Raw genomic sequence first — 25,698 nt, 5'->3', positions numbered from 1 at the left:
CCGAAAAGCCCGTGAGTACTACCCAAAAATTTCTTGGGGGGGGGCTAAGAGGTAGTGGGCCAAGGGCAGGTAGGAGACCTGCGCCCACTTCCCAGGCTAACCGTGGAGAGCGGGAGTACGGGCAGACACCGTGTTACGCAGTAGAGCGCACGGTGTCTCCTGTACGTGTGCATAGCCCAGTGCGGGTTATTCCACCTCCCCGCACTGGTAGGGCTAGATGGAGCATTGAGCCAAGCGCCATGAAGCCGGCTCTACATATCTGGCCACCAGTACGTCTCCTTGGGCCGGCTTACATGGCACCAGCCTTACGCATGGTGTCCCCGGTTCGCCTACATAGCCCGGTGCGGGTTATTCCACCTCCCCGCACTGGTCGGGCGACGGGGAGCATTCAGCCAGGTAAGGTTGGGCAGGCTCAGTGTTCAAGGGAGCCAATACGCCTGCACGGTCCGGTATTTCCGGCGCTACCTCCCCGCCCCAGCCCAGTACCACCAGTGCCTACACCACGCACCAGGCTTCCAGTGCGTTTCCAGAGCCCTGTTCCTCCTCCACGCACTCTCTCTATGGTGCGTGTCTCCAGTCCGGTGCCTCCAGTTCCGGCACCACGCACTAAGCCACCTGTGCGTCTCCAGAGCCCTGTACGCACTGATCCTTCTCTCCGCACTCGTCCTGAGGTGCGTGCCCTCAGCCCGGTACCACCAGTTCCGGTACCACGCACCAGTCCTATAGTGCGCCTTGAGAACTCAGTGTGCCCTGTCCCTGCTCCCCGCACTAGCCTTGAGGTGCGTGTCTCCAGTCCGGTGCCTCCAGTTCCGGTACCACGCACTAAGCCTCATGTGCGTCTCCAGAGCCCTGTACGCACTGTTCCTTCTCCCCGTACTCGCCCTGTTGTGCGTGCCCTCAGCCCGGTACTACCAGTGCCGGTACCACACATCAGGCCTATAGTACGCCTTGAGAGTCCAGTGTGCCCTGTTGTTGTTCCCCGCACTAGCCTGAAGGTGCGTGTCCTTAGCCTGGTACCTCCAGTTCCGGCACCACGCACCAGGCCTACAGTGCGTCTCAGCCGGCCATAGTCTGCCGTCTGCCCAACGGCGCCTGAACTGCCCGTCTGCCAAGCGGCGCCTGAACTGCCCGTCTGCCAAGCGGCGCCTGAACTGTCCGTCTGCCCAACGGCGCCTGAACTGCCCGTCTGCCCAACGCCGTCTGAACTGTCCGTCTGCCAAGCGCCGCATGAACTGCCCGTCTGTATTGAGCCTTCAAAGCCGCCCGTCTGCCATGAGCCTGCAAAGCCGCCCGTCTGCCATGAGCCTACAGAGCCGTCCGCCAGACAGGAGCCGCTAGAGCCTTCCGCCAGACAGGAGCCGCCAGAGCCTTCCGCCAGACAGGAGCCGCCAGAGCCTTCCGCCAGACAGGATCAGCCAGAGCCTTCCGCCAGACCGGATCAGCCAGAGCCTTCCGCCAGACCGGATCAGCCAGAGCCTTCCGCGAGCCATGACCAGCCAGAGCCGTCAGCGAGCCATGACCAGCCAGAGCCGTCAGCGAGCCATGACCAGCCAGAGCCGTCAGCGAGCCATGACCAGCCAGAGCCGTCAGCGAGCCATGACCAGCCAGAGCCGTCAGCGAGCCATGACCAGCCAGAGCCGTCAGCCAGCCATGAGCAGCCAGATCCGTCAGCCAGCCATGAGCAGCCAGATCCGTCAGCCAGCCATGAGCGTCCAGAGCCGTCAGCCAGCCATGTGCGTCCAGAGCCGTCAGCCAGTCATGAGCTGCCCCTCAGCCCAGAGCGGCCATTAATCCAGAACTGCCCCTCAGTCCAGAGCTGTCTCTCTGTCCGGAGCTGCCCTTCAGTCCGGAGTTGCCCCTCTATCCTGAGCTACCTCTCTATCCTGACCTACCTCTCTGTCCTGTGCTGTATCTCTGCCCTGAGCTACCTTATCCCGGTGCTGCCCCTTGTCCCGGTGCTGCCCCTTATATTAAGGTTATCATTAAAATTAAGTGGGTGTAAGATGAGGGTGGTCATTCTAAGGGGGAGACGTAAGCTGGGATTGACTATGGTGGGGTGGGGACCTCGCCCAGAGCCTGAGCCACCACCGTGGTCAGATGCCCACCCAGACCCTCCCCTAAACTTTGTGCTGGTGCGCCCGGAGTTCGCACCTTAAGGGGGGGGTTATGTCACGCCCTGGCCTTAGTATTCTTTGTTTTCTTTATTATTTTAGTTAGGTCAGGGTGTGACATGGGGAATGTATGTGTTTTTTGTAGTGTCTAGGGTGGTTGTAAGGTTTAGGGGGTTTATTAGAGTAGTTGGGTTTATGTTTAGTATAGAGATCTAGCTGTGTCTATGGTTGTGTGTAGTTGTCTAGGAAAGTCTATGGTTGCCTGAATGGGTTCTCAATTAGAGACAGCTGGTTACTGTTGTCTCTGATTGGGAACCATATTTAAGGTAACCATAGGCTTTAGTTGTTTGTGTGGAATTGTCTATGTGGAACGTTTGTAGCCTGTGTGTGTGCACTACGTTTATTAGCTTCACGGTCGTTTGTTGTTTTGTTAGTTTGTAAGTGTTTTGTTTCGTTTTTCCTTCTTCAAAATAAAAAGAAGATGGCTTATTTTCCTCATGCTGCGTTTTGGTCCGTCTCTCCTCTACACGATCGTGACACTCTCCCTGTTTTAAGTAGACCACCACAGTACCTGTGCCCAAGAACACTAAGGTAACAGGCCTAAATGACTACCGACCCAAAGCACTCACGTCTGTAGCCATGAATTGATTTGAAAGGTGTGGGAGCTAAGCGTTAAGGAGAGCTAAGCATTAAATATAAATAGGTCTAGTTGCCAGGCTGAAGAAGCAAGGACATGCACATTAACTTCTTATGGCTGCAGGGGCAGTATTGAGTAGCTTGGATGAAAGGTGCCCAGAGGTGCCCAGAGTAAACTACCTGCTCCTCAGTCCCAGTTGCTAATATATGCATATTATTAGTATATTTCGATAGAAAACACTCTGAAGTTTCTAAAACTGTTTGAATGATGTCTGTGAGTATAACAGAACTCATATGGCAGACAAAAACCTGAGAAGAAATCCAAACAGGAAGTGAGAAATCTGAGGTTGGTGGATTTTCAACCCAGGCCCTATTGAATTAACAGTGAGATATGGATGAGGTTGCACTTCCTATGGCTTCCACTATATGTCAACAGTCTTTAGAAACTTGAATGAGGCTTCTACTGTGTGTGGGACTGAATATGTCACGCTCTGACCTTAGTTATCTTTTGTTTTCTATATTACTTTGGTTAGGTCAGGGTGTGACGAGGGTGGATGTTTAGTTTTTGTATTTTCTAGGGTTTTTTGTATGTCTCGGGTTTTGGTAGTCTAGGTGTTTATATGTCTATGGTTGCCTAGATTGGTTCTCAATCAGAGGCAGCTGTTTATTGTTGTGGACCATATTTAGGTAGCCATATTCCTTGGGTAGTTTGTGGGTTCTTATTCTATGTTTAGTTGCCTGTTCTGCACTAGCCATATTAGCTTCACGGTTTGTTTTGTTGTTTTGTATAGTTTGTTCATCAAATCAAATCAAGTTTATTTTATATAGCCCTTCATACATCAGCTAATATCTCGAAGTGCTGTACAGAAACCCAGCCTAAAACCCCAAACAGCAAGCAATGCAGGTGTAGAAGCACGGTGGCTAGGAAAAACTCCCTAGAAAGGCCAGAACCTAGGAAGAAACCTAGAGAGGAACCAGGCTATGAGGGGTGGCCAGTCCTCTTCTGGCTGTGCCGGGTGGAGATTATAACAGAACATGGCCAAGATGTTAAAATGTTCATAAATGACCAGCATGGTCAAATAATAATCAGGAGTAAATGTCAGTTGGCTTTTCATAGCCGATCATTAAGAGTATCTCTACCGCTCATGCGGTCTCTAGAGAGTTGAAAACAGCAGGTCTGGGACAGGTAGCACGTCCGGTGGACAGGTCAGGGTTCCATAGCCGCAGGCAGATAAGTTGAAACTGGAACAGCAGCAAGGCCAGGTGGACTGGGGACAGCAAGGAGTCATCATGCCCGGTAGTCCTGACGCATGGTCCTAGGGCTCAGGTCCTCCGAGAGAGAGAAAGAAAGAGAGAAGGAGAGAATTAGAGAGAGCATACTTAAATTCACACAGGACACCGGATAAGAGAGGAGACGTACTCCAGATATAACCAACTGACCCTAGACCCCCGGCACATAAACTACTGCAGCATAAATACTGGAGGCTGAGACAAGAGGGGTCAGGAGACACTGTGGCCCCATCCGATGATACCCCCGGACAGGGCCAAACAGGAAGGATATAACCCCACCCACTTTGCCAAAGCACAGCCCCCACACCACTAGAGGGATATCTTCAACCACCAACTTACCATCCTGAGACAAGGCCGAGTATAGCCCACAAAGATCTCCACCACAGCACAAACCAAGGGGGGCGCCAACACAGACAGTAAGATCACGTCAGTAACTCAACCCACTCAAGTGACGCACCCCTCCTAGGGACGGCATGAAAGAGCACCAGTAAGCCAGTGACTCAGCCCCTGTAATAGGGTTAGAGGCAGAGAATCCCAGTGGAGAGAGGGGAACCGGCCAGGCAGAGACAGCAAGGGCGGTTCGTTGCTTCAGAGCCTTTCCGTTCACCTTCACATTCCTGGGCCAGACTACACTCAATCATATGACCTACTGAAGAGATAAGTCTTCAGTAAAGACTTGAAGGTTGAGACCGAGTCTGCGTCTCTCACATGGGTAGGCAGACTATTCCATAAAAATGGAGATCTATAGGAGAAAGCCCTGCCTCCAGCTGTTTGCTTAGAAATTCTAGGGACAATTAGGAGGCCTGCGTCTTGTGACCGTAGCGCACGTGTAGGTATGTACGGCAGGACCAACTCGGAAAGATAGGTAGGAGCAAGCCCATGTAACGCTTTATAGGTTAACAGTAAAACCTTGAAATCAGCCCTTGCCTTAACAGGAAGCCAGTGTAGGGAAGCTAGCACTGGAGTAATATGATCAAATTTCTTGGTTCTAGTCAGGATTCTAGCAGCCGTATTTAGCACTAACTGAAGTTTATTTAGTGCTTTATCCGGGTAGCCGGAAAGTAGAGCATTGCAGTAGTCTAACCTAGAAGTAACAAAAGCATGGATTAATTTTTCTGCATCATTTTTGGACAGAAAATTTCTGATTTTTGCAATGTTACGTAGATGGAAAAAAGCTGTCCTTGAAACAGTCTTGATATGTTCGTCAAACGAGAGATCAGGGTCCAGAGTAACGCCGAGGTCCTTCAGTTTTATTTGAGACGACTTTACAACCATCAAGATTAATTGTCAGATTTAACAGAATATCTCTTTGTTTCTTGGGACCTAGAACAAGCATCTCTGTTTTGTCCGAGTTTAAAAGTAGAAAGTTTTCAGCCATCCACTTCCTTATGTCTGAAACACAGGCTTCTAGCGAGGGCAATTTTCGGGCTTCACCATGTTTCATTGAAATGTACAGCTGTGTGTCATCCGCATAGCAGTGAAAGTTAACATTATGTTTTCGAATGACATCCCCAAGAGGTAAAATATATAGTGAAAACAATAGTGGTCCTAAAACGGAACCTTGAGGAACACCGAAATGTACAGTTGATTTGTCAGAGGACAAACCATTCACAGAGACAAACTGATATCTTTCCGACAGATAAGATCTAAACCAGGCCAAAACTTGTCCGTGTAGACCAATTTGGGTTTCCAGTCTCTCCAAAAGAATGTGGTGATCGATGGTGTCAAAGGCAGCACTAAGGTCTAGTAGCACGAGGACAGATGCAGAGCCTCGGTCTGATGCCATTAAAAGGTAATTTACCACCTTCACAAGTGCAGTCTCAGTGCTATAATGGGGTCTAAAACCAGACTGAAGCATTTCGTATACATTGTTTGTCTTCAGGAAGGCAGTGAGTTGCTGCGCAACAGCTTTTTCTAAAATTCTTTGAGAGGAATGGAAGATTCGATATAGGCCGATAGTTTTTTATATTTTCTGGGTCAAGGTTTGGCTTTTTCAAGAGAGGCTTTATTACTGCCACTTTTAGTGAGTTTGGTACACATCCGGTGGATAGAGAGCCGTTTATTATGTTCAACATAGGAGGGCCAAGCACATGAAGCAGCTCTTTCAGTAGTTTAGTTGGAATAGGATCCAGTATGCAGCTTGAAGGTTTAGAGGCCATGATTATTTTCATCATTGTGTCAAGAGATATAGTACTAAAACACTTAAGTGTCTCTCTTGATCCTAGATCCTGACAGAGTTGTGCAGACTCAGGACAGCTAAGCTTTGGAGGAATACGCAGATTTAAAGAGGAGTCCGTAATTTGCTTTCTAATGGTCATGATCTTTTCCTCAAAGAAGTTCATGAATTTATTACTGCTGAAGTGAAAGCCATCCTCACTTGGGGAATGCTGCTTTTTAGTTAGCTTTGCAACAGTATCAAAAATAAATTTTGGATTGTTCTTATTTTCCTCAATTAAGTTGGAAAAGTAGGATGATCGAGCAGCAGTGAGGGCTCTTCGATACTGCACGGTACTGTCTTTCCAAGCTAGTCGGAAGACTTCCAGTTTGGTCTGGCGCCATTTCCGTTCCAATTTTCTGGAAGCTTGCTTCAGAGCTCGGGTATTTTCTGTATACCAGGGAGCTAGTTTCTTATGACAAATGTTTTTAGTTTTTAGGGGTGCAACTGCATCTAGGGTATTGCGCAAGGTTAAATTGAGTTCCTCAGTTAGGTGGTTAACTGATTTTTGTCCTCTGACGTCCTTGGTTAGGCAGAAGGAGTCTGGAAGGTCATCAAGGAATCTTTGTGTTGTTTGAGAATTTATAGCACGACTTTTGATGCTTCTTGGTTGGGGTCTGAGCAGATTATTTGTTGCGATTGCAAACGTAATAAAATGGTGGTCCAGGATTATGAGGAAAAACATTAAGATCCACAACATTTATTCCATGGGACAAGACTAGGTCCAGAGTATGACTGTGGCAGTGAGTAGGTCCAAATCAAATCAAATCAAGTTTATTTTATATAGCCCTTCGTACATCAGCTAATATCTCGAAGTGCTGTACAGAAACCCAGCCTAAAACCCCAAACAGCAAGCAATGCAGGTGTAGAAGCACGGTGGCTAGGAAAAACTCCCTAGAAAGGCCAAAACCTAGGAAGAAACCTAGAGAGGAACCAGGCTATGAGGGGTGGCCAGTCCTCTTCTGGCTGTGCCGGGTGGAGATTATAACAGAACTATGCCAAGATGTTCAAAATGTTCATAAGTGACAAGCATGGTCAAATAATAATCATGAATAATTTTTAGTTGGCTTTTCATAGTCGATCATTAAGAGTTGAAAATAGCAGGTCTGGGACAGGTGGCGGTTCCATAACCGCAGGCAGAACAGTTGAAACTGGAACAGCAGCAAGGCCAGGTGGACTGGGGACAGCAAGGAGTCATCATGCCCGGTAGTCCTGACGTATGGTCCTAGGGCTCAGGTCCTCCGAGGGAGAGAAAGAAAGAGAGAAGGAGAGAATTAGAGAGAGCATACTTAAATTCACACAGGACACTAGATAAGATAGGAGAAGTACTCCAGGTATAACCAACTGACCCTAGCCCCCCGACACATAAACTACTGCAGCATAAATACTGGAGGCTGAGACAGGAGGGGTCAGGAGACACTGTGGCCCCATCAGAAGAAACCCCCGGACAGGGCCAAACAGGAAGGATATAACCCCACCCACTTTGCCAAAGCACAGCCCCCACACCACTAGAGGGATATCTTCAACCACCAACTTACAATCCTGAGACAAGGCCGAGTATAGCCCACAAAGATCTCCACCACAGCACAAACCAAGGGGGGGCGCCAACCCAGACAGGAAGATCACGTCAGTAACTCAACCCACTCAAGTGACGCACCCCTCCCAGGGACGGCATGAAAGAGCACCAGTAAGCCAGTGACTCAGCCCCTGTAATAGGGTTAGAGGCAGAGAATCCCAGTGGAGAGAGGGGAACCGGCCAGGCAGAGACAGCAAGGGCGGTTCGTTGCTCCAGAGCTTTTTCCGTTCACCTTCACACTCCTGGGCCAGACTACACTCAATCATATGACCTACTGAAGAGATAAGTCTTCAGTAAAGACTTAAAGGTTGAGACCGAGTCTGCGTCTCTCACATGGGTAGGCAGACCGTTCCATAAAAATGGAGATCTATAGGAGAAAGCCCTGCCTCCCGCTGTTTGCTTAGAAATTCTAGGGACAATTAGGAGGCCTGCGTCTTGTGACCGTAGCGTACGTATAGGTATGTACGGCAGGACCAACTCGGAAAGATAGGTAGGAGCAAGCCCATGTAACGCTTTATAGGTTAACAGTAAAACCTTGAAATCAGCCCTTGCCTTAACAGGAAGCCAGTGTAGGGAAGCTAGCACTGGAGTAATATAATCAAATTTCTTGGTTCTAGTCAGGATTCTAGCAGCCGTATTTAGCACTAACTGAAGTTTATTTAGTGCTTTATCCGGGTAGCCGGAAAGTAGAGCATTGCAGTAGTCTAACCTAGAAGTAACAAATGCATGGATTAATTTTTCTGCATCATTTTTGGACAGAAAATTTCTGATTTTTGCAATGTTACGTAGATGGAAAAAAGCTTTCCTTGAAACAGTCTTGATATGTTCGTCAAAAGAGAGATCAGGGTCAAGAGTAACGCCGAGGTCCTTCACAGTTTTATTTGAGATGACTTTACAACCATCAAGATTAATTGTCAGATTTAACAGAAGATCTCTTTGTTTCTTGGGACCTAGAACAAGCATCTCTGTTTTGTCCGAGTTTAAAAGTAGAACGTTTTCAGCCATCCACTTCCTTATGTCTGAAACACAGGCTTCTAGCGAGGGCATTTTTGGGGCTTCACCATGTTTCATTGAAATGTACAGCTGTGTGTCATCCGCATAGCAGTGAAAGTTAACATTATGTTTTCGAATAACATCCCCAAGAGGTAAAATATATAGTGAAAACAATAGTGGTCCTAAAACGGAACCTTGTGGAACACCGAAATGTACAGTTGATTTGTCAGAGGACAAACCATTCACAGAGACAAACTGATATCTTTCCGACAGGTAAGATCTAAACCAGGCCAGAATTTGTCCGTGTAGACCAATTTGGGTTTCCAGTCTCTCCAAAAGAATGTGGTGATCGATGGTGTCAAAGGCAGCACTAAGGTCTAGTAGCACGAGGACAGATGCAGAGCCTCGGTCTGACGCCATTAAAAGGTCATTTACCACCTTCACAAGTGCAGTCTCAGTGCTATGATGGGGTCTAAAACCAGACTGAAGCATTTTGTATACATTGTTTGTCTTCAGGAAGGCAGTGAGTTGCTGCGCAACAGCTTTTTCTAAAATTTTTGAGAGGAATGGAAGATTCGATATAGGCCGATAGTTTTTTTATATTTTCCGGGTCAAGGTTTGGCTTTTTCAAGAGAGGCTTTATTACTGCCACTTTTAGTGAGTTTGGTACACATCCGGTGGATAGAGAACCGTTTATTATGTTCAACATAGGAGGGCCAAGCACAGGAAGCAGCTCTTTCAGTAGTTTAGTAGGAATAGGATCCAGTATGCAGCTTGAAGGTTTAGAGGCCATGATTATTTTCATCATTGTGTCAAGAGATATAGTACTAAAACACTTAAGTGTCTCTCCCGATCCCAGGCCCTGGCAGAGCTGTGCAGATCCAGGACAGCTAAGCCCTGGAGGAATATGCAGATTTAAAGAGGAGTCCGTAATTTGCTTTCTAATGATCATGATTTTTTCCTCAAAGAAGTTCATGAATTTATTACTGCTGAAGTGAAAGCCATCCTCTCTTGGGGAATGCTGCTTTTTAGTTAGCTTTGCAACAGTATCAAAAATAAATTTGGGATTGTTCTTATTTTCCTCAATTAAGTTGGAAAAGTAGGATGATCGAGCAGCAGTGAGGGCTCTTCGGTACTGCACGGTACTGTCTTTCCAAGTCTGCCTGTGTAGTCAGCTCAGCTATCCCCCATTGAGACTGTGTCTGTGCCTCGACCTAGGTTGGGCAAAACTAAACATGGCGGTGTTCGCCTTAACAATCTCAGGTCCAGAGACATGTTGGACAAAACCCACTTAGTCGATGATGGCTCCAAAAGCCTTTTGGAGTGGGTCTGTGGACTTTTACATATGAATATTAAAATCACCAAAAATTTGAATATTATCTGCTATGACTACAAGGTCCGATAGGAATTCAGGGAACTCAGTGAGGAACGCTGTATATGGCCCAGGAGGCCTGTAAACAGCAGCTATAAAAAGTGATTGAGTAGGCTGCATAGATTTCATGACTAGAAGCTCAAAAGACGGAAACGTCATTTTTTTTTTTGTAAATTGAAATTTGCTATCGTAAATGTTAGCAACACCTCCGCCTTTGCGGGACGCACGGGGGATATGGTCACTAGTTTAACCAGGAGGTGAGGCCTCATTTAACACAGTAAATTCATCAGGCTTAAGCCATGTTTCAGTCAGGCCAATCACATCAAGATTATGATCAGTGATTAGTTCATTGACTATAACTGCCTTTGAAGTGAGGGATCTAACATTAAGTAGCCCTATTTTGAGATGTGAGGTATCACGATCTCTTTCTATAATGGCAGGAATGGAGGAGGTCTTTATCCTAGTGAGATTGTTAAGGCGAACACCGCCATGTTTAGTTTTGCCCAACCTAGGTCGAGGCACAGACACAGTCTCAATGGGGATGGCTGAGCTGACTACACTGACTGTGCTAGTGGCAGACTCCACTAAGCTGGCAGGCTGGCTAAGAGCCTGCTGCCTGGCCTGCACCCTATTTCATTGTGGAGCTAGAGGAGTTAGAGCCCTGTCTATGTTGGTAGATAAGATGAGAGCACCCCTCCAGCTAGGATGGAGTCCGTCACTCCTCAACAGGCCAGGCTTGGTCCTGTTTGTGGGTGAGTCCCAGAAAGAGGGCCAATTATCTACAAATTCTATCTTTTGGGAGGGGCAGAAAACAGTTTTCAACCAGTGATTGAGTAGTGAGACTCTGCTGTAGAGCTCATCACTCCCCCTAACTGGGAGGGGGCCAGAGACAATTACTCGATGCCGACACATCTTTCTAGCTGATTTACACGCTGAAGCTATGTTGCGCTTGGTGACCTCTGACTGTTTCATCCTAACATCGTTGGTGCCGACGTGGATAACAATATCTCTATACTCTCTACACTCGCCAGTTTTAGCTTTAGCCAGCACCATCTTCAGATTAGCCTTAATGTCGGTAGCCCTGCCCCCTGGTAAACAGTGTATGATCGCTGGGTGATTCGTTTTAAGTCTAATACTGCGGGTAATGGAGTCGCCAATGACTAGGGTTTTCAATTTGTCAGAGCTAATAGTGGGAAGCTTCGGCGTCTCTAACCCCGTAACGGGAGGAGTAGAGACAAGAGAAGACTCGGCCTCAGACTCCGACTCGCTACTTAATGGGGAAAACCGGTTGAAAATTTCTGTCGGCTGAATGAGCGACACCAGTTGAGCATTCCTACAGCATTTCCCTCCAGAAACCATGAGAAAGTTGTCCGGCTGCGGGGACTGTGTGGGGGGATTTATACTACTATCTGTATTTACTGGTGGCACAGACGCTGTTTCATCCTTTCCTACACTGAAATTACCCTTGCTTAACGATTGCGTCTGAAGCTGGGCTAGCAGCACAGCTATCCTCGCCGTAAGGCGATCGTTCTCCTGTATATTATGAATACAGTGACTGCAATTAGAAGGCATCATGTTAATGTTACTACTTAGCTTCGGCTGTTGAAGGTGCTGACGAACCATGTCCAGATAAAGCGTCAGGAGTGAAAAAGTTGAATCAGTGTTGTTCAGTGTTTTTTCTTTAAATAAAGAAGTATGTACGCCTTGGTCTCCTCCATATGACGACCGTGACAGAATAAGAGCTGAATGAGTCAAGTTACTGGCAGAGAGCCATTTCCTGGTCATGCGCATTCCACATGATATCGAGCTGCGTTCCATTGCTCCTCTAGACACAAAGGAATTCTCCGGTTGGTACTTTATTGAAGATTTATGATAAAAACATCCTAATTATTTATTCTATACTTAGTTTGAAATGTTTCTTTGACCTGTAATATAACTTTTTGAAGTTTTTGTCCAAAGCTCGACCTTCACGAGCGTTTGGATATGTATACCTAACTCCCTAACAAAAGTAGCTACTTGGACATAAATAACGGACATTATCGAACAAATCAAGCATTTATTGTGGAACTAGGATTCCTGGGAGTGCATTCTGATGAAGATCATCAAAGGTAAGGGAATATTTATCGTGTAATTTCTGGTTTCTGTTGACTCCAACATGACGGATAATTTGTTTATTTTCCTGAGCGCCGTCTCAGATTATTGCATGGTTTGCTTTTTCCGTAAAGTTTTTTTGAAATCTGACACAGCGGTTGCATTAAGGAGAGGTATACCCATAATTCCATGTGTATAACTTATATTATCATCTACATTTAGTATTTCTGTTGTATCGATGTGGCTATGCAAAATCACTGGATGTTTTTGGAACTAGTGAATCTAACGCGCCAATGTAAACTCAGATTTTTTTATATAAGTATGAACTTTATCAAACAAAACATACATATATTGTGTAACATGAAGTCCTATGAGTGTCATCTGATGATGATCAAAGGTTAGTGATAAATGTTATCTCTATTTGTGCTTTTTGTGACTCCTATCTTTGGCTGGAAAAATGGCTGTGTTTATTCTGTGGCTTGGTGGTGACCTAAAATAATCATTTGTGGTGCTTTCGCTGTAAAGCATATTTGAAATTGGACACTGTGGTGGGATTAACAACAAGATTACCTTTAAAACGGTATAAGATACATATATGTTTGAGGAATTTTAATTATGAGATTTCTGTTGTTTTGAATTTGGCGCCCTGCACTTTCACTGGCTTTTGTCATATCGATCCCGTTAACGGGATTGCAGTCATAAGAAGTTTTAAGAGAAGATGACACTCAGGCCATATGACACCCAGGCTATACTCTTTTTTTGAAAGAGTACATTAACCAAGACCACACGTACATTTATGACAGCTGGACATACTATGGTCAGCAGGATAACTGATGACTAACACGTAAAACATAAGCATGCATTATTTTTAGGACGTGAACAGGGTTCTGCCATCATTATAACCTAACCAAAAGCAGATATGAGCGCTAGTGGGTGTGAACATGCAAGCTCTGAGATGAAAAGAAAATAACGGAGAAAGGTCAAGGGAAGCTATTTTCATATAGAGGGAGGGGACTCTATACGTTATGCAAAGACAGAATCCTATAAAGGCAGGACTCTGTAATATGAGAATGTAGTCTCTTTCCATGGCGGGGCTTGGCGCTGTTATAGGGTCCTTCCATGGAAGGGCTCATTTTTGCTACTTTGTATTAAAGTCTATATTGAATTCACAAGTTCTTGTAAAAGTGTTATATTTCGGAGACAATTCTCCACGACAAAGGCTGGTCATGCCTCACATCAACACCATTATCCCAGAAACCCTAGACCCACTCCAATTTGCATACCCGCCCTAACAGATCCACAGATGATGCAATCTCTATTGCACTCCACACAGCCCTTTGCCACCTAGACAAAAGGAACACCTATGTGAGAATGCTATTCATTGACTACAGCTCAGCGTTCAACACCATAGTGCCCTCAAAGCTCATCAATAAGCTAAGGACCCTGGGACTAAACACCTCCCTCTGCAACTGGATCCTGGACTTCCTGACGAGCCGCCCCCAGGTGGTAAGGATAGGTAACAACACATCCGCCACGCTGATACTCAACACAGGGTCCCCTCGGGTGCATTCTCAGTCCCCTCCTGTACTCCCTGTACACTCATGACTGCACGGCCAGGCATGACTCCAACACCATCATTAAGTTTGGCGATGACACAACAGTAGGCCTGATCACTGACAACGGCGAGACAGCCTATAGGGAGGTCAGAGACCTGGCCGTGTGGTGCCACGACAACAACGTCTCCCTCAACGTGATCAAAACAAAGGAGATGATTGTAGGCTACAGGAAAAAGAGGACCGAGCACCATCGAGAACATCCTCACTGGTTGCATCACTGGACATTCAAGTAAGCATTTCACTACAAGGTCTACACCCATTGTATTCGGCGCATGTGACAAATACAACTTGATTTGAGCTTAGAAATCTCTTGGTAACATGACAGCAGTGACAGAACTCCGAGCGTGCGCAGATAAAATCTGTAAGTGTGTTTTTGATTCACAGCAGAATATTCATAGTACTAAATGGCCGTGTAATAATTCTGAAAATAAATGTTATTGAATGTATTCAAATTATTTTTAATGTGCACGGTCATCACAACATTTTAGAATATTCACATGAATATCTGTCACCAGTTGGATAGAAACCTAGCTTGTCACCAGTTGGATAGAAACCTAGCTTGTCACCAGTTGGATGGTAACCTAGCTTGTTACCAGTTGGATGGTAACCTAGCTTGTCGCCAGTTGGATAGAAACCTAGCTTGTCACCAGTTGGATGGTAACCTAGCTTGTTACCAGTTGGATGGTAACCTAGCTTGTCGCCAGTTGGATAGTAACCTAGCTTGTCACCAGTTGGATGGTAACCTAGCTTGTCGCCAGTTGGATAGTAACCTAGCTTGTCACCAGTTGGATGGTAACCTAGCTTGTCGCCAGTTGGATAGAAACCTAGCTTGTCGCCAGTTGGATGGTAACCTAGCTTGTCGCCAGTTGGATGGTAACCTAGCTTGTCGCCAGTTGGATAGAAACCTAGCTTGTCGCCAGTTGGATAGAAACCTAGCTTGTCGCCAGTTGGATAGAAACCTAGCTTGCCGCCAGTTGGATAGTAAACTAGCTTGTTACCAGTTGGATAGAAACCTAGCTTGTCACCAGTTGGATGGAAACCTAGCTTGTCACCAGTTGGATAGAAACCTAGCTTGTCACCAGCTGGATGGTAACCTAGCTTGTCACCAGTTGGATGGTAACCTAGCTTGTCGCCAGTTGGATAGAAACCTAGCTTGTCGCCAGTTGGATGGTAACCTAGCTTGTGTAAGAAATTGTATTAGATATTGGTAACTTGTTTTAACAACTTCTCAACATTAGCTATAGTTGACACAATATGCCCACACCCCCTCTTTCTCTTGGACATATGCTGGACTCATTAGACATATACACGACACCCACAACTCCCCTCCCCCATGACAATCACACAGACACACACAACTCAGGGTTGGAGCTCAAGACAAAGAACTATCTCAGGAACCAATGGAACGTGGACACCAGGCCTGTTCAGGACTACCCAAGACCCAGATCGACCAATCGGAAGGCCAGACTTCCAGATCAACCTACTTTGCTTGTTGTCTATATAAAACTGTACAACTGTTGAAACTACTCTCTTTTCCGGACGATTTCATACAAATCAGACAGAAAGAGCCGTGCCGCACGCTTTGCCTAATATTTTTACACTTGAATAAATCTGCCTTATTATACAATTATACACCTTGTCATATGTCTCCTCTTGTTCTCCTGTCTCAAGTAAAACGAATTATCAACACTTGTCGCCAGTTGGATAGAAACCTAGCTTGTCACCAGTTGGATAGAAACCTAGCTTGTCACCAGTTGGATAGTAACCTAGCTTGTCCCCAGTTGGATGGTAACCTAGCTTGTCACCAGTTGGATAGAAACCTAGCTTGTCACCAGTTGGATGCTAACCTAGCTTGTCGCCAGTTGGATAGAAACCTAGCTTGTCACCAGTTGGATGGTAACCTAGCTTGTCACCAGTTGGATAGAAACCTAGCTTGTCACCAGTTGGATGGTAACCTAGCTTGTCGCCAGTTGGATAGAAACCTAGCTTGTCACCAGTTGGATAGAAACCTAGCTTGTCACCAGTTGGATGGTAAACTAGCTTGTCACCAGTTGGATAGTAAACTAGCTTGTCACCAGTTGGATAGAAACCTAGCTTGTCACCAGTTGGATGGTAACCTAGCTTGTCGCCAGTTGGATGGAATCCTAGCTTGTCGCCAGTTGGATAGAAACCTAGCTTGTCACCAGTTGGATAGAAACCTAGCTTGTCACCAGTTGGATGGTAACCTAGCTTGTTACCAGTTGGATGGTAAACTAGCTTGTCACCAGTTGGATGGTAACCTAGCTTGTCACCAGTTGGATAAAAACCTAGCTTGTCACCAGTTGGATAGAAACCTAGCTTGTCACCAGTTGGATAGAAACCTAGCTTGTCACCAGTTGGATGGTAACCTAGCTTGTCACCAGTGTTATGGTAACCTAGCTTGTCGCCAGTTGGATGGTAACCTAGCTTGTCGCCAGTTGGATAGAAACCTAGCTTGTCACCAGTTGGATGGTAACCTAGCTTGTCACCAGTTGGATAGAAACCCAGCTTGTCACCAGTTGGATGGTAACCTAGCTTGTCACCAGTTGGATGGTAACCTAGCTTGTCACCAGTTGGATGGTAACCTAGCTTGTCACCAATTTGATGGTAACCTAGCTTGTCACCAGTTGGATAGAAACCTAGCTTGTCACCAGTTGGATAGTAACCTAGCTTGTCCCCAGTTGGATGGTAACCTAGCTTGTCACCAGTTGGATAGAAACCTAGCTTGTCACCAGTTGGATGCTAACCTAGCTTGTCACCAGTTGGATAGAAACCTAGCTTGTCACCAGTTGGATGGTAAACTAGCTTGTCACCAGTTGGATAGAAACCTAGCTTGTCACCAGTTGGATGGTAACCTAGCTTGTCGCCAGTTGGATAGAAACCTAGCTTGTCACCAGTTGGATGGTAACCTAGCTTGTCACCAGTTGGATGGTAAACTAGCTTGTCACCAGTTGGATAGTAAACTAGCTTGTCACCAGTTGGATAGAAACCTAGCTTGTCACCAGTTGGATGGTAACCTAGCTTGTCGCCAGTTGGATGGTAACCTAGCTTGTCGCCAGTTGGATAGAAACCTAGCTTGTCACCAGTTGGATAGAAACCTAGCTTGTCACCAGTTGGATGGTAACCTAGCTTGTCACCAGTTGGATGGTAACCTAGCTTGTTACCAGTTGGATAGTAAACTAGCTTGTCACCAGTTGGATAAAAACCTAGCTTGTCACCAGTTGGATGGTAACCTAGCTTGTCACCAGTTGGATGGTAAACTAGCTTGTCACCAGTTGGATAGAAACCTAGCTTGTCACCAGTTGGATGGAAACCTAGCTTGTCGCTAGTTGGATAGAAACCTAGCTTGTCACCAGTTGGATAGAAACCTAGCTTGTCACCAGTTGGATAGAAACCTAGCTTGTCACCAGTTGGATGGTAACCTAGCTTGTCACCAATTTGATGGTAACCTAGCTTGTCGCCAGTTGGATGGTAAACTAGCTTGTCGCCAGTTGGATAGAAACCTAGCTTTTCACCTGTTGGATGGTAACCTAGCTTGTCGCCAGTTGGATGGTAACCTAGCTTGTCACCAGTTGGATAGAAACCTAGCTTGTCACCAGTTGGATGGAAACCTAGCTTGTCGCTAGTTGGATAGAAACCTAGCTTGTCACCAGTTGGATAGAAACCTAGCTTGTCACCAGTTGGATAGAAACCTAGCTTGTCACCAGTTGGATGGTAACCTAGCTTGTCACCAGTGTTATGGTAACCTAGCTTGTCGCCAGTTGGATGGTAACCTAGCTTGTCGCCAGTTGGATAGAAACCTAGCTTGTCACCAGTTGGATGGTAACCTAGCTTGTCACCAGTTGGATAGAAACCTAGCTTGTCACCAGTTGGATGGTAACCTAGCTTGTCACCAGTTGGATGGTAACCTAGCTTGTCCCCAATTGGATGGTAACCTAGCTTGTCGCCAGTTGGATGGTAAACTAGCTTGTTGCCAGTTAGATAGAAACCTAGCTTGTCGCCAGTTGGATAGAAACCTAGCTTGTCACCAGTTGGATGGTAAACTAGCTTGTCACCAGTTGGATAGTAAACTAGCTTGTCACTAGTTGGATAGAAACCTAGCATGTCACCAGTTGGATGGTAACCTAGCTTGTCACCAGTTGGATGGTTAACTAGCTTGTCACCAGTTGGATAGTAAACTAGCTTGTCACCAGTTGGATAGAAACCTAGCTTGTCACCAGTTGGATGGTAACCTAGCTTGTAACCAGTTGGATGGTAACCTAGCTTGTCGCCAGTTGGATGGTAACCTAGCTTGTCGCCAGTTGGATAGAAACCTAGCTTGTCACCAGTTGGATAGAAACCTAGCTTGTCGCCAGTTGGATAGAAACCTAGCTTGTCGCCAGTTGGATAGAAACCTAGCTTGTCGCCAGTTGGATGGTAACCTAGCTTGTCACCAGTTGGATAGAAACCTAGCTTGTCACCAGTTGGATGGTAACCTAGCTTGTCACCAGTTGGATGGTAACCTAGCTTGTCACCAGTTGGATGGTAAACTAGCTTGTCACCAGTGGATAGAAACCTAGCTTGTCACCAGTTGGATAGAAACCTAGCTTGTCACCAGTTGGATAGTAACCTAGCTTGTCACCAGTTGGATGGTAACCTAGCTTGTCACCAGTTGGATAGAAACCTAGCTTGTCACCAGTTGGATGTTAACCTAGCTTGTCACCAGTTGGATGGTAAACTAGCTTGTCACCAGTTGGACGGTAAACTAGCTTGTCACCAGTTGGATAGAAACCTAGCTTGTCACCAGTTGGATGGTAACCTAGCTTGTCACCAGTTGGATGGTAACCTAGCTTGTCACCAGTTGGATGGTAACCTAGCTTGTCACCAGTTGGATGGTAACCTAGCTTGTCACCAGTTGGATGGTAACCTAGCTTGTCACCAGTTGGATAGAAACCTAGCTTGTCACCAGTTGGATGGTAACCTAGCTTGTCACCAGTTGGATGGTAACCTAGCTTGTCACCAGTTGGATGGTAACCTAGCTTGTCACCAGTTGGATGCTAACCTAGCTTGTCGCCAGTTGGATAGAAACCTAGCTTGTTGCCAGTTGGATAGAAACCTAGCTTGTCGCCAGTTGAATAGAAACCTAGCTTGTCGCCAGTTGGATAGAAACCTAGCTTGTCACCAGTTGGATGGTAACCTAGCTTGTCACCAGTTGGATGCTAACCTAGCTTGTCGCCAGTTGGATAGAAACCTAGCTTGTTGCCAGTTGGATAGAAACCTAGCTTGTCACCAGTTGGATAGAAACCTAGCTTGTCGCCAGTTGGATGGTAACCTAGCTTGTCGCCAGTTTGATGGTAACCTAGCTTGTCACCAGTGTGATGGTAATCTAGCTTGTCACCAGTTGGACGGTTACTTTCTTTGAAAGCTACAGTCTGCAATTGGTCAAAGGATTTTTTGACTTTTGAATTAATTGCGTGTTACGTAATGTGGAAACACTTCTCTTAACTTAGTTGTATATATTTAAAATAACTGTATATAATTACAATTGATCTCTTACCTCTTAGAACTGGTGTCTTGAGGCAGACTCTTTTTAGAGGCAGTGGCACCCTCCTCTCTCTCAGAATACCTCCTCTTAGAGGCATTGCCTCTCTTTTCACTCTCTCCAGAGAGACTCATTTTAGATGCAGTGGTCTCCTCCTCTCTCTCCCCAGAGAGACTCATTTTAGAGGCAGCGGTCCCCCCCTCTCTCTCCAGAGAGACTTCTTTTAGAGGCAGTGGTCCCCTCCTCTCTCTCCCCAGACTCATTTTAGAGTCACAGCTCACTCAGCTACAATAAGAAATAACAGAACAGTCAATATTTCTGAACATTGTTGGAAGTACCATTAACAATGACAAGACTTTTACTGTCCATGGTCACATAGTTCACACAACGACGTCACCTACTAAAAGGAAATGACCTCGATAACAGCCTTTGTCAGTTAAATGTAACAACCAGGGGTTGGAACAGAAATTATTTTCCAATCGTTTAGTTCTGAACAGAATCATATTTTTTTCCATTCCGTTCCACTGTTTAGACAAGTAGAATGTAGTCCTGAACCGGTTCAAACTCAAAAAAAGTAACTGTTTATATTGTTCCTTTTATAAACCTCTGAAATCAATATTTGTTTTATTTAGCTCGACATTAAATTACTTCACCAATCAGTGCAGAGAGAGCAGCTTGCTATGAAGCGGGCAAGATATTTAAATGCATTGGACTGTGTAGGTGTCATGGCTGTTGAATGAAGTGGACCAAGCTGCAGCGTGGTTAGCGTACATATTCTTTATTTAAGATGACAAAAACATTAAACACTACAAACAAACCGTGAAGCTAAAGGCTATGTGCCCTAAACAAATGTCAACTTCCCACAAAGACAGGTGGGAAAAAGGGATACCTAAGTATGGTTCCCAATCAGAGACAACGATAGACAGCTGTCCCTGATTGAGAACCATACCCGGCCAAAACATAGAAATACAAAATCATAGATAACAAAACATAGAATACCCACCCCAAATCACACCCTGACCAAACCAAATAGAGACATTAAAAGGCTCTCTAAGGTCAGGGCGTGACAGTAGGGCGCAAGATGAGACTGACATTTAGTGTGAGGGGAAAGAGTGAAAGAGGTTGGAGGCTTGGTATCTTGTTGTTACGACATTAATTATCTGAATTACGTCAACAGAATTATACCTACATTGGACCGGCGTCTACCGGCGTCTATGAAGGACCTTTGAACTTCAGAGAGTTGACTTAACTAGTGTTAGACCAGCGCCAGCTAGTTAGTTAGTTAGTTAGTTAGTTAGTTAGTTAGTTAACTAACAAGCTTGTGTGCAGAGCGACACCAGAATTAAAATAAAAACACATCTGACCTTTTAGTAGATAAATCCAATGTGAAACTTAATAACCATAGTATCCTTAACTAGCATTGGAAAAGTTAATCCATTCTCCTCTAATGAATCCTCTCCCTAATTTCTGAATCACGCTACAGTAGACAATCCACACTGGCAAAGATTTTCAACTTGCAGGCAGACACTGGAATACGTCTCTGAGTGACAGAGTGAGGGCTTTGTATAGGCGCTGTGTTGCGTTTTTTGTGTGACTGGGAAAAAAATGCCCAGAATGCAAAATAACGTTATTAACTGGTTCCAATGCTTTTAAAATGATGGCTCTAGATTTAGTTCTGATTCTGTTCCTCAAAAATGTTGTTATCCAACCAGGGGTTGGAACCAAAATACTATTCATGAAAAGCTTTATTTTAATATGTTTTTTGAAAATGTAATTTGTTTACAAAACACAACTGGTAATCACCACCTTCCCACTTGGTTATGAACACAGCATGATGCCCAACTTCCACCAGATGCAAATGAGGTTTTGTTTTGCTGGATGTCTAGCCAGGTTATGAACACAGCATAATACCCGATGTCCACCAGATGTATATAAGGTTTTGTTTTGCTAGATGTCTAGCCTCATTTTCCATACTTGACACGCGTGCTTCGCCTTCCAACTTGCTAAAAGCTAGCTAGTTGAAGTCTGTGTGTAAGGTCGTGGCCAATGGTTTTGAGAATGATACAAATATTAATTTCCACAAAGTTTGCTGCTTCAGTGTCTTTAGATATTTTTGTCAGATGTTACTATGGAATAATGAAGTATAATTACAAGCATGTCATAAGTGTCAAAGGCTTTTATTGACAATTACATGAAGTTGATGCAAAGAGTCAATATTTGCAGTGTTGACCCTTCTTTTTCAAGACCTCTGCAATTCGCCCTGGCATGCTGTCAATTCACTTCTGGGCCACATCCTGACTGATGGCAGCCCATTCTTGCATAATCAATGCTTGGAGTTTGTCAGAATTTGTGGGCTCTTGTTTGTCCACCCGCCTCTTGAGGATTGACCACAAGTTCTCAATGGGATTAAGGTCTGGGGAGTTTCCTGGCCATGGCCCCAAAATATTGATGTTTTGTTCCCCAAGCCACTTAGTTATCACTTTTGCCTTATGGCAAGGTGCTCCATCATGCTGGAAAAGGCATTGTTCATCACCAAACTTTTCCTGGATGGTTGGGAGGAGTTGCTCTCAGAGGATGTGTTGGTACCATTCTTTATTCATGGCTGTGTTCTTAGGCAAAATTGTGAGTGAGCCCACTCCCATGGCTGAGAAGCAACCCCACACATGAATGGTCTCAGGATGCTTTACTGTTGGCATGACACAGGACTGATGGTAACGCTCACCTTGTCTTCTCTGGACAAGCTTTTTCCGGATGCCCCAAACAATCGGAAAGGGGATTCATCAGAGAAAATGACTTTACCCCAGTCCTCAGCAGCCCAATCCCTTTACCTTTTTCAGAATATCAGTCTGTCCCTGATGCTTTTCCTGGAGAGAAGTGGCTTCTTTGCTGCCCTTCTTGACACCAGGCCATCCTCCAAAAGTCTTCGCCTCACTGTGCGTGCAGATGCACTCACACCTGCCTGCTGCCATTCCTGAGCAAGCTCTGTACTGGTGGTGCCCCGATCCCGCAGCTGAATCAACTTTAGGAGACGGTCCTGGCGCTTGCTGGACTTTCTTGGGCATCCTGAAGCCTTCTTCACAACAATTTAACCGCTCTCCTTGAAGTTCTTGATGATCCGATAAATGGTTGATTTAGGTGCAATCTGACTGGCAGCAATATCCTTGCCTGTGAAGTCATTTTTGTGTAAAGCAATGATGACGGCACGTGTTTCCTTGCAGGTAAACATGGTTGACAGAGGAAGAACAATGATTTCAAGCACCAACCTCCTTTTGAAGCTTCCAGTCTGTTATTCAAACTCAATCAGCATGACAGAGTGATCTCCAGCCTTGTCCTTGTCAACACTCACACCTGTGTTAACGAGAGAATCACTGACATGATGTCAGCTGGTCCTTTTGTGGCAGGGCTGAAAAGCAGTGGAAATGTTTTTTGGGGATTCAATTCATTTGCATGGCAAAGAGGGACTTTGCAATTAATTGCAATTCATCTGATCACTCTTCATAACATTCTGGAGTATATTCAAATTGCCATCATACAAACTGAGGCAGCAGACTTTGTGAAAATGTATATTTGTGTCATTCTCAAAACTTTTGTCCACGACTGTACTTCCATTTGTACCACCGCACGGTAAAGCAACGCACATGTTTAAAATATTGAATTCATGCAGTACACAGAACACACCACAGACTAGTGCGGCATCCCCAACGTAGCGTTGACTTTGACTTTGATGGTGGACGTGAGGCGTAAGGCGTATGTTTCATTGAGCCGGGGTGTTTTCATTAGCGCACACTGTAGCAAAACGTTTGGAAAGAAAACAAATTTATATTTGACAAATTCAGATAAGTTGGCTGCATCCCGCTACAGGGATCGATATGACAGCAGCCAGATAAAGTGCAGGGCGCCAAATTCAAAAAAGCAGAAATCTCATAATTAAAATTCCTCAAACATAGATTTGTATCATTTTAAAGGTAATCTGTTGTTAATCCCACCAAAGTGTCCGATTTCAAATAGGCTTTTCAGTGAAAGCACTACAAACGATTATCACCACAAAACCACAATAAGCACAGCCATTTTCCCAGCGAAAGATAGCTTTCACAAAAACCAGAAATAGAGATAAAATGAATCACTAACCTTTGATTATTTTCATCAGATGACACTCATAGGACTTCATGTTACACAATACATGCATGTTTTGTTTGATTAAGTTCATATTTATATAAAAAAATCTGAGTTTACATTGACGCGTTAGATTCACTAGTTGCAAAAACATCAAGTGACTTTGCATAGCCACATCATTTCAACAGAAATACTCATCATAAATTTTGGACAGTCACGTAATCTAACCAAAAAACTCATCATAAACTTTACTAAAAAATACATGTATAGCAAATGAAAGATACACTGGTTCTTGATGCAACCGCTGTGTTAGATTTTTTTAAATAACTTTGGTACAAAGTACAGCATGCAATATTCTGAGACAGCGCCCAGCAATTCTCCGCCATGTTGGAGCCAACATATACCACAAAAATACGAAATAACATCATAAATATTCTCTTACCTTTGATGATCTTCCATCAGAATGTAGTGCAAGGAGTCTTATTTCCACAATAAATCGTTGTTTTGTTTTAGAATGTCCATTTCTTCTGTCGAATTAGCAACTTTGGCTAGCATTGTGGAGCTCACGTGTCCATCAACTCTTGGCGCTTGGAACGAAAAATTCCAAAAGTCACAATAAACGTCGAATAAACTGGTCAAACTCAGTTGAAAATCCATCTTTATGATCTTTTTCTCATATGTATCCAATAACGTCGAAGACGGCGCATTTCGTCGTGTATACCTAACGGATTGCAGAAAACAATGTCGTGTTCCCTGGTGTGCAGCTGAGTAATGCCAATAGGGCGGACCTGTCACTCCAAAAGCTCTCATTCGGTCTCACATCAAGCTAGACACCCCATTCAACATTCTACTGCCTGTTGACATCTAGTGGAAGGCGTATGAAGTGCATACAGATCCATAAATAAAAGGCAATTGAATAGGCAAGGCCTTACACAGAGCTCCATTTTCAGAATTTTCACTTCCTATTTGGAAGTTTGCTGCCAAATGAGTTCTGTTTTACTCACATATATAATTCAAACCGTTTTAGAAACTTCAGAGTGTGTTCTAATCTATAGTAATAATAATATGCATATCGTATGATCTAGAACAGAGTACGAGGCCGTTTAATTTGGGCACGATTTTTTCCCAAAGTGAAAACAGCGCCCCCTATTCACTAAGAGGTTTTAAGTCATTATAATGGAGTCACTACAATGTTGTTGATCCATCCTCAGTTTTCTCCCATCACAGACATTGAACTCTGTAACTGTTTTAAAATCACCAATGTCCTGGTAACATCACTGAGCAGTTTAATTCCTGTCCTGCAGCTCAGTTCAGAAGGACGACTGTATCTTTTGATGTGTCTGTGTGGTTTAATATGTAATCCACAGCATAATTATTATCTTTATTATTATTAATATTATTATTACTATTGGATAGAAAACACTCTCTAGTTTCTAAAACCGTTTGAATTATTTCTCTGAGTGAAACAGAACTCATTCTGCAGCAAACTTCCTGTGAGGAAGTGAGATTTCTGAAATCGAGGTCTCTGTTCCAGGGTCAGTTTATAAATTCGCATGTAACCTAGGGGTCAACATGCACTGCACACGCCTTCCCCTAGATGTCAGTAAGCGGTGAGAATTTGAATGAGGTGAATATCTCTATCTGGGGCATTATAATAGCTCTTGGAATGGAAGGTCCGACCTTTTCAAAGGGGTGCCTGACGCAGCAGGGACATCAGCATGGCGTCTTGAAAAGCTTTCGTTTTAGAAGTTCTATATCTCCGGCTCTGATTTAATTAGATTTTTGTGTTAGAAACTTCATAAGGTAGTTAATTTAAACCGACTTATAGCAGTTTATATCAGTTGATTGCGATTTTCTGGAATTTCTTTGTCACCGTTATCGCGAGTTGGACACCTCTCCGGCACATGGCTAGCGTTAGCTGCTAATTCTACAGAAGAGGACATCTTTCAACCAAAAGACGATTGTTCTGGACAAAGGACCCCTTGTACAAGATTCTGATGGAAGATCAGCAAAAAGTAGGAAACATTTATGATGTAATTACATATATCTGTCGAACATGTGTGCTATTAGTTAGCGCCCAGATTCTGGGCGCGGTCTCGCCATAACTAAGCTGGATGTCGTACTGAAGTTATTTTTAGAAATCTAA

At 44.7% G+C, this 25,698-nt stretch overlaps 1 protein-coding gene across 1 annotated transcript in view; it reads right to left on the bottom strand.

Annotated features, from left to right (window-relative positions):
• LOC129841997 (NACHT, LRR and PYD domains-containing protein 3-like) overlaps window positions 1-25,698 on the bottom strand; it is a 79,930-nt gene that overhangs the window by 38,393 nt on the left and 15,839 nt on the right. The window contains 1 exon segment of the mRNA XM_055910373.1: window positions 19,455-19,724. Within this exon segment, the coding sequence (XP_055766348.1) occupies window positions 19,455-19,702 (248 nt within the window). The 5' untranslated portion in view covers window positions 19,703-19,724.

This window comes from Salvelinus fontinalis, unplaced genomic scaffold, assembly GCF_029448725.1.
Source record: "Salvelinus fontinalis isolate EN_2023a unplaced genomic scaffold, ASM2944872v1 scaffold_0005, whole genome shotgun sequence".
Lineage (NCBI taxonomy): Eukaryota > Metazoa > Chordata > Actinopteri > Salmoniformes > Salmonidae > Salvelinus > Salvelinus fontinalis.
Note: the sequence above shows the minus strand (reverse complement) of the source record. Positions and strands in the feature narration are given on the sequence as shown.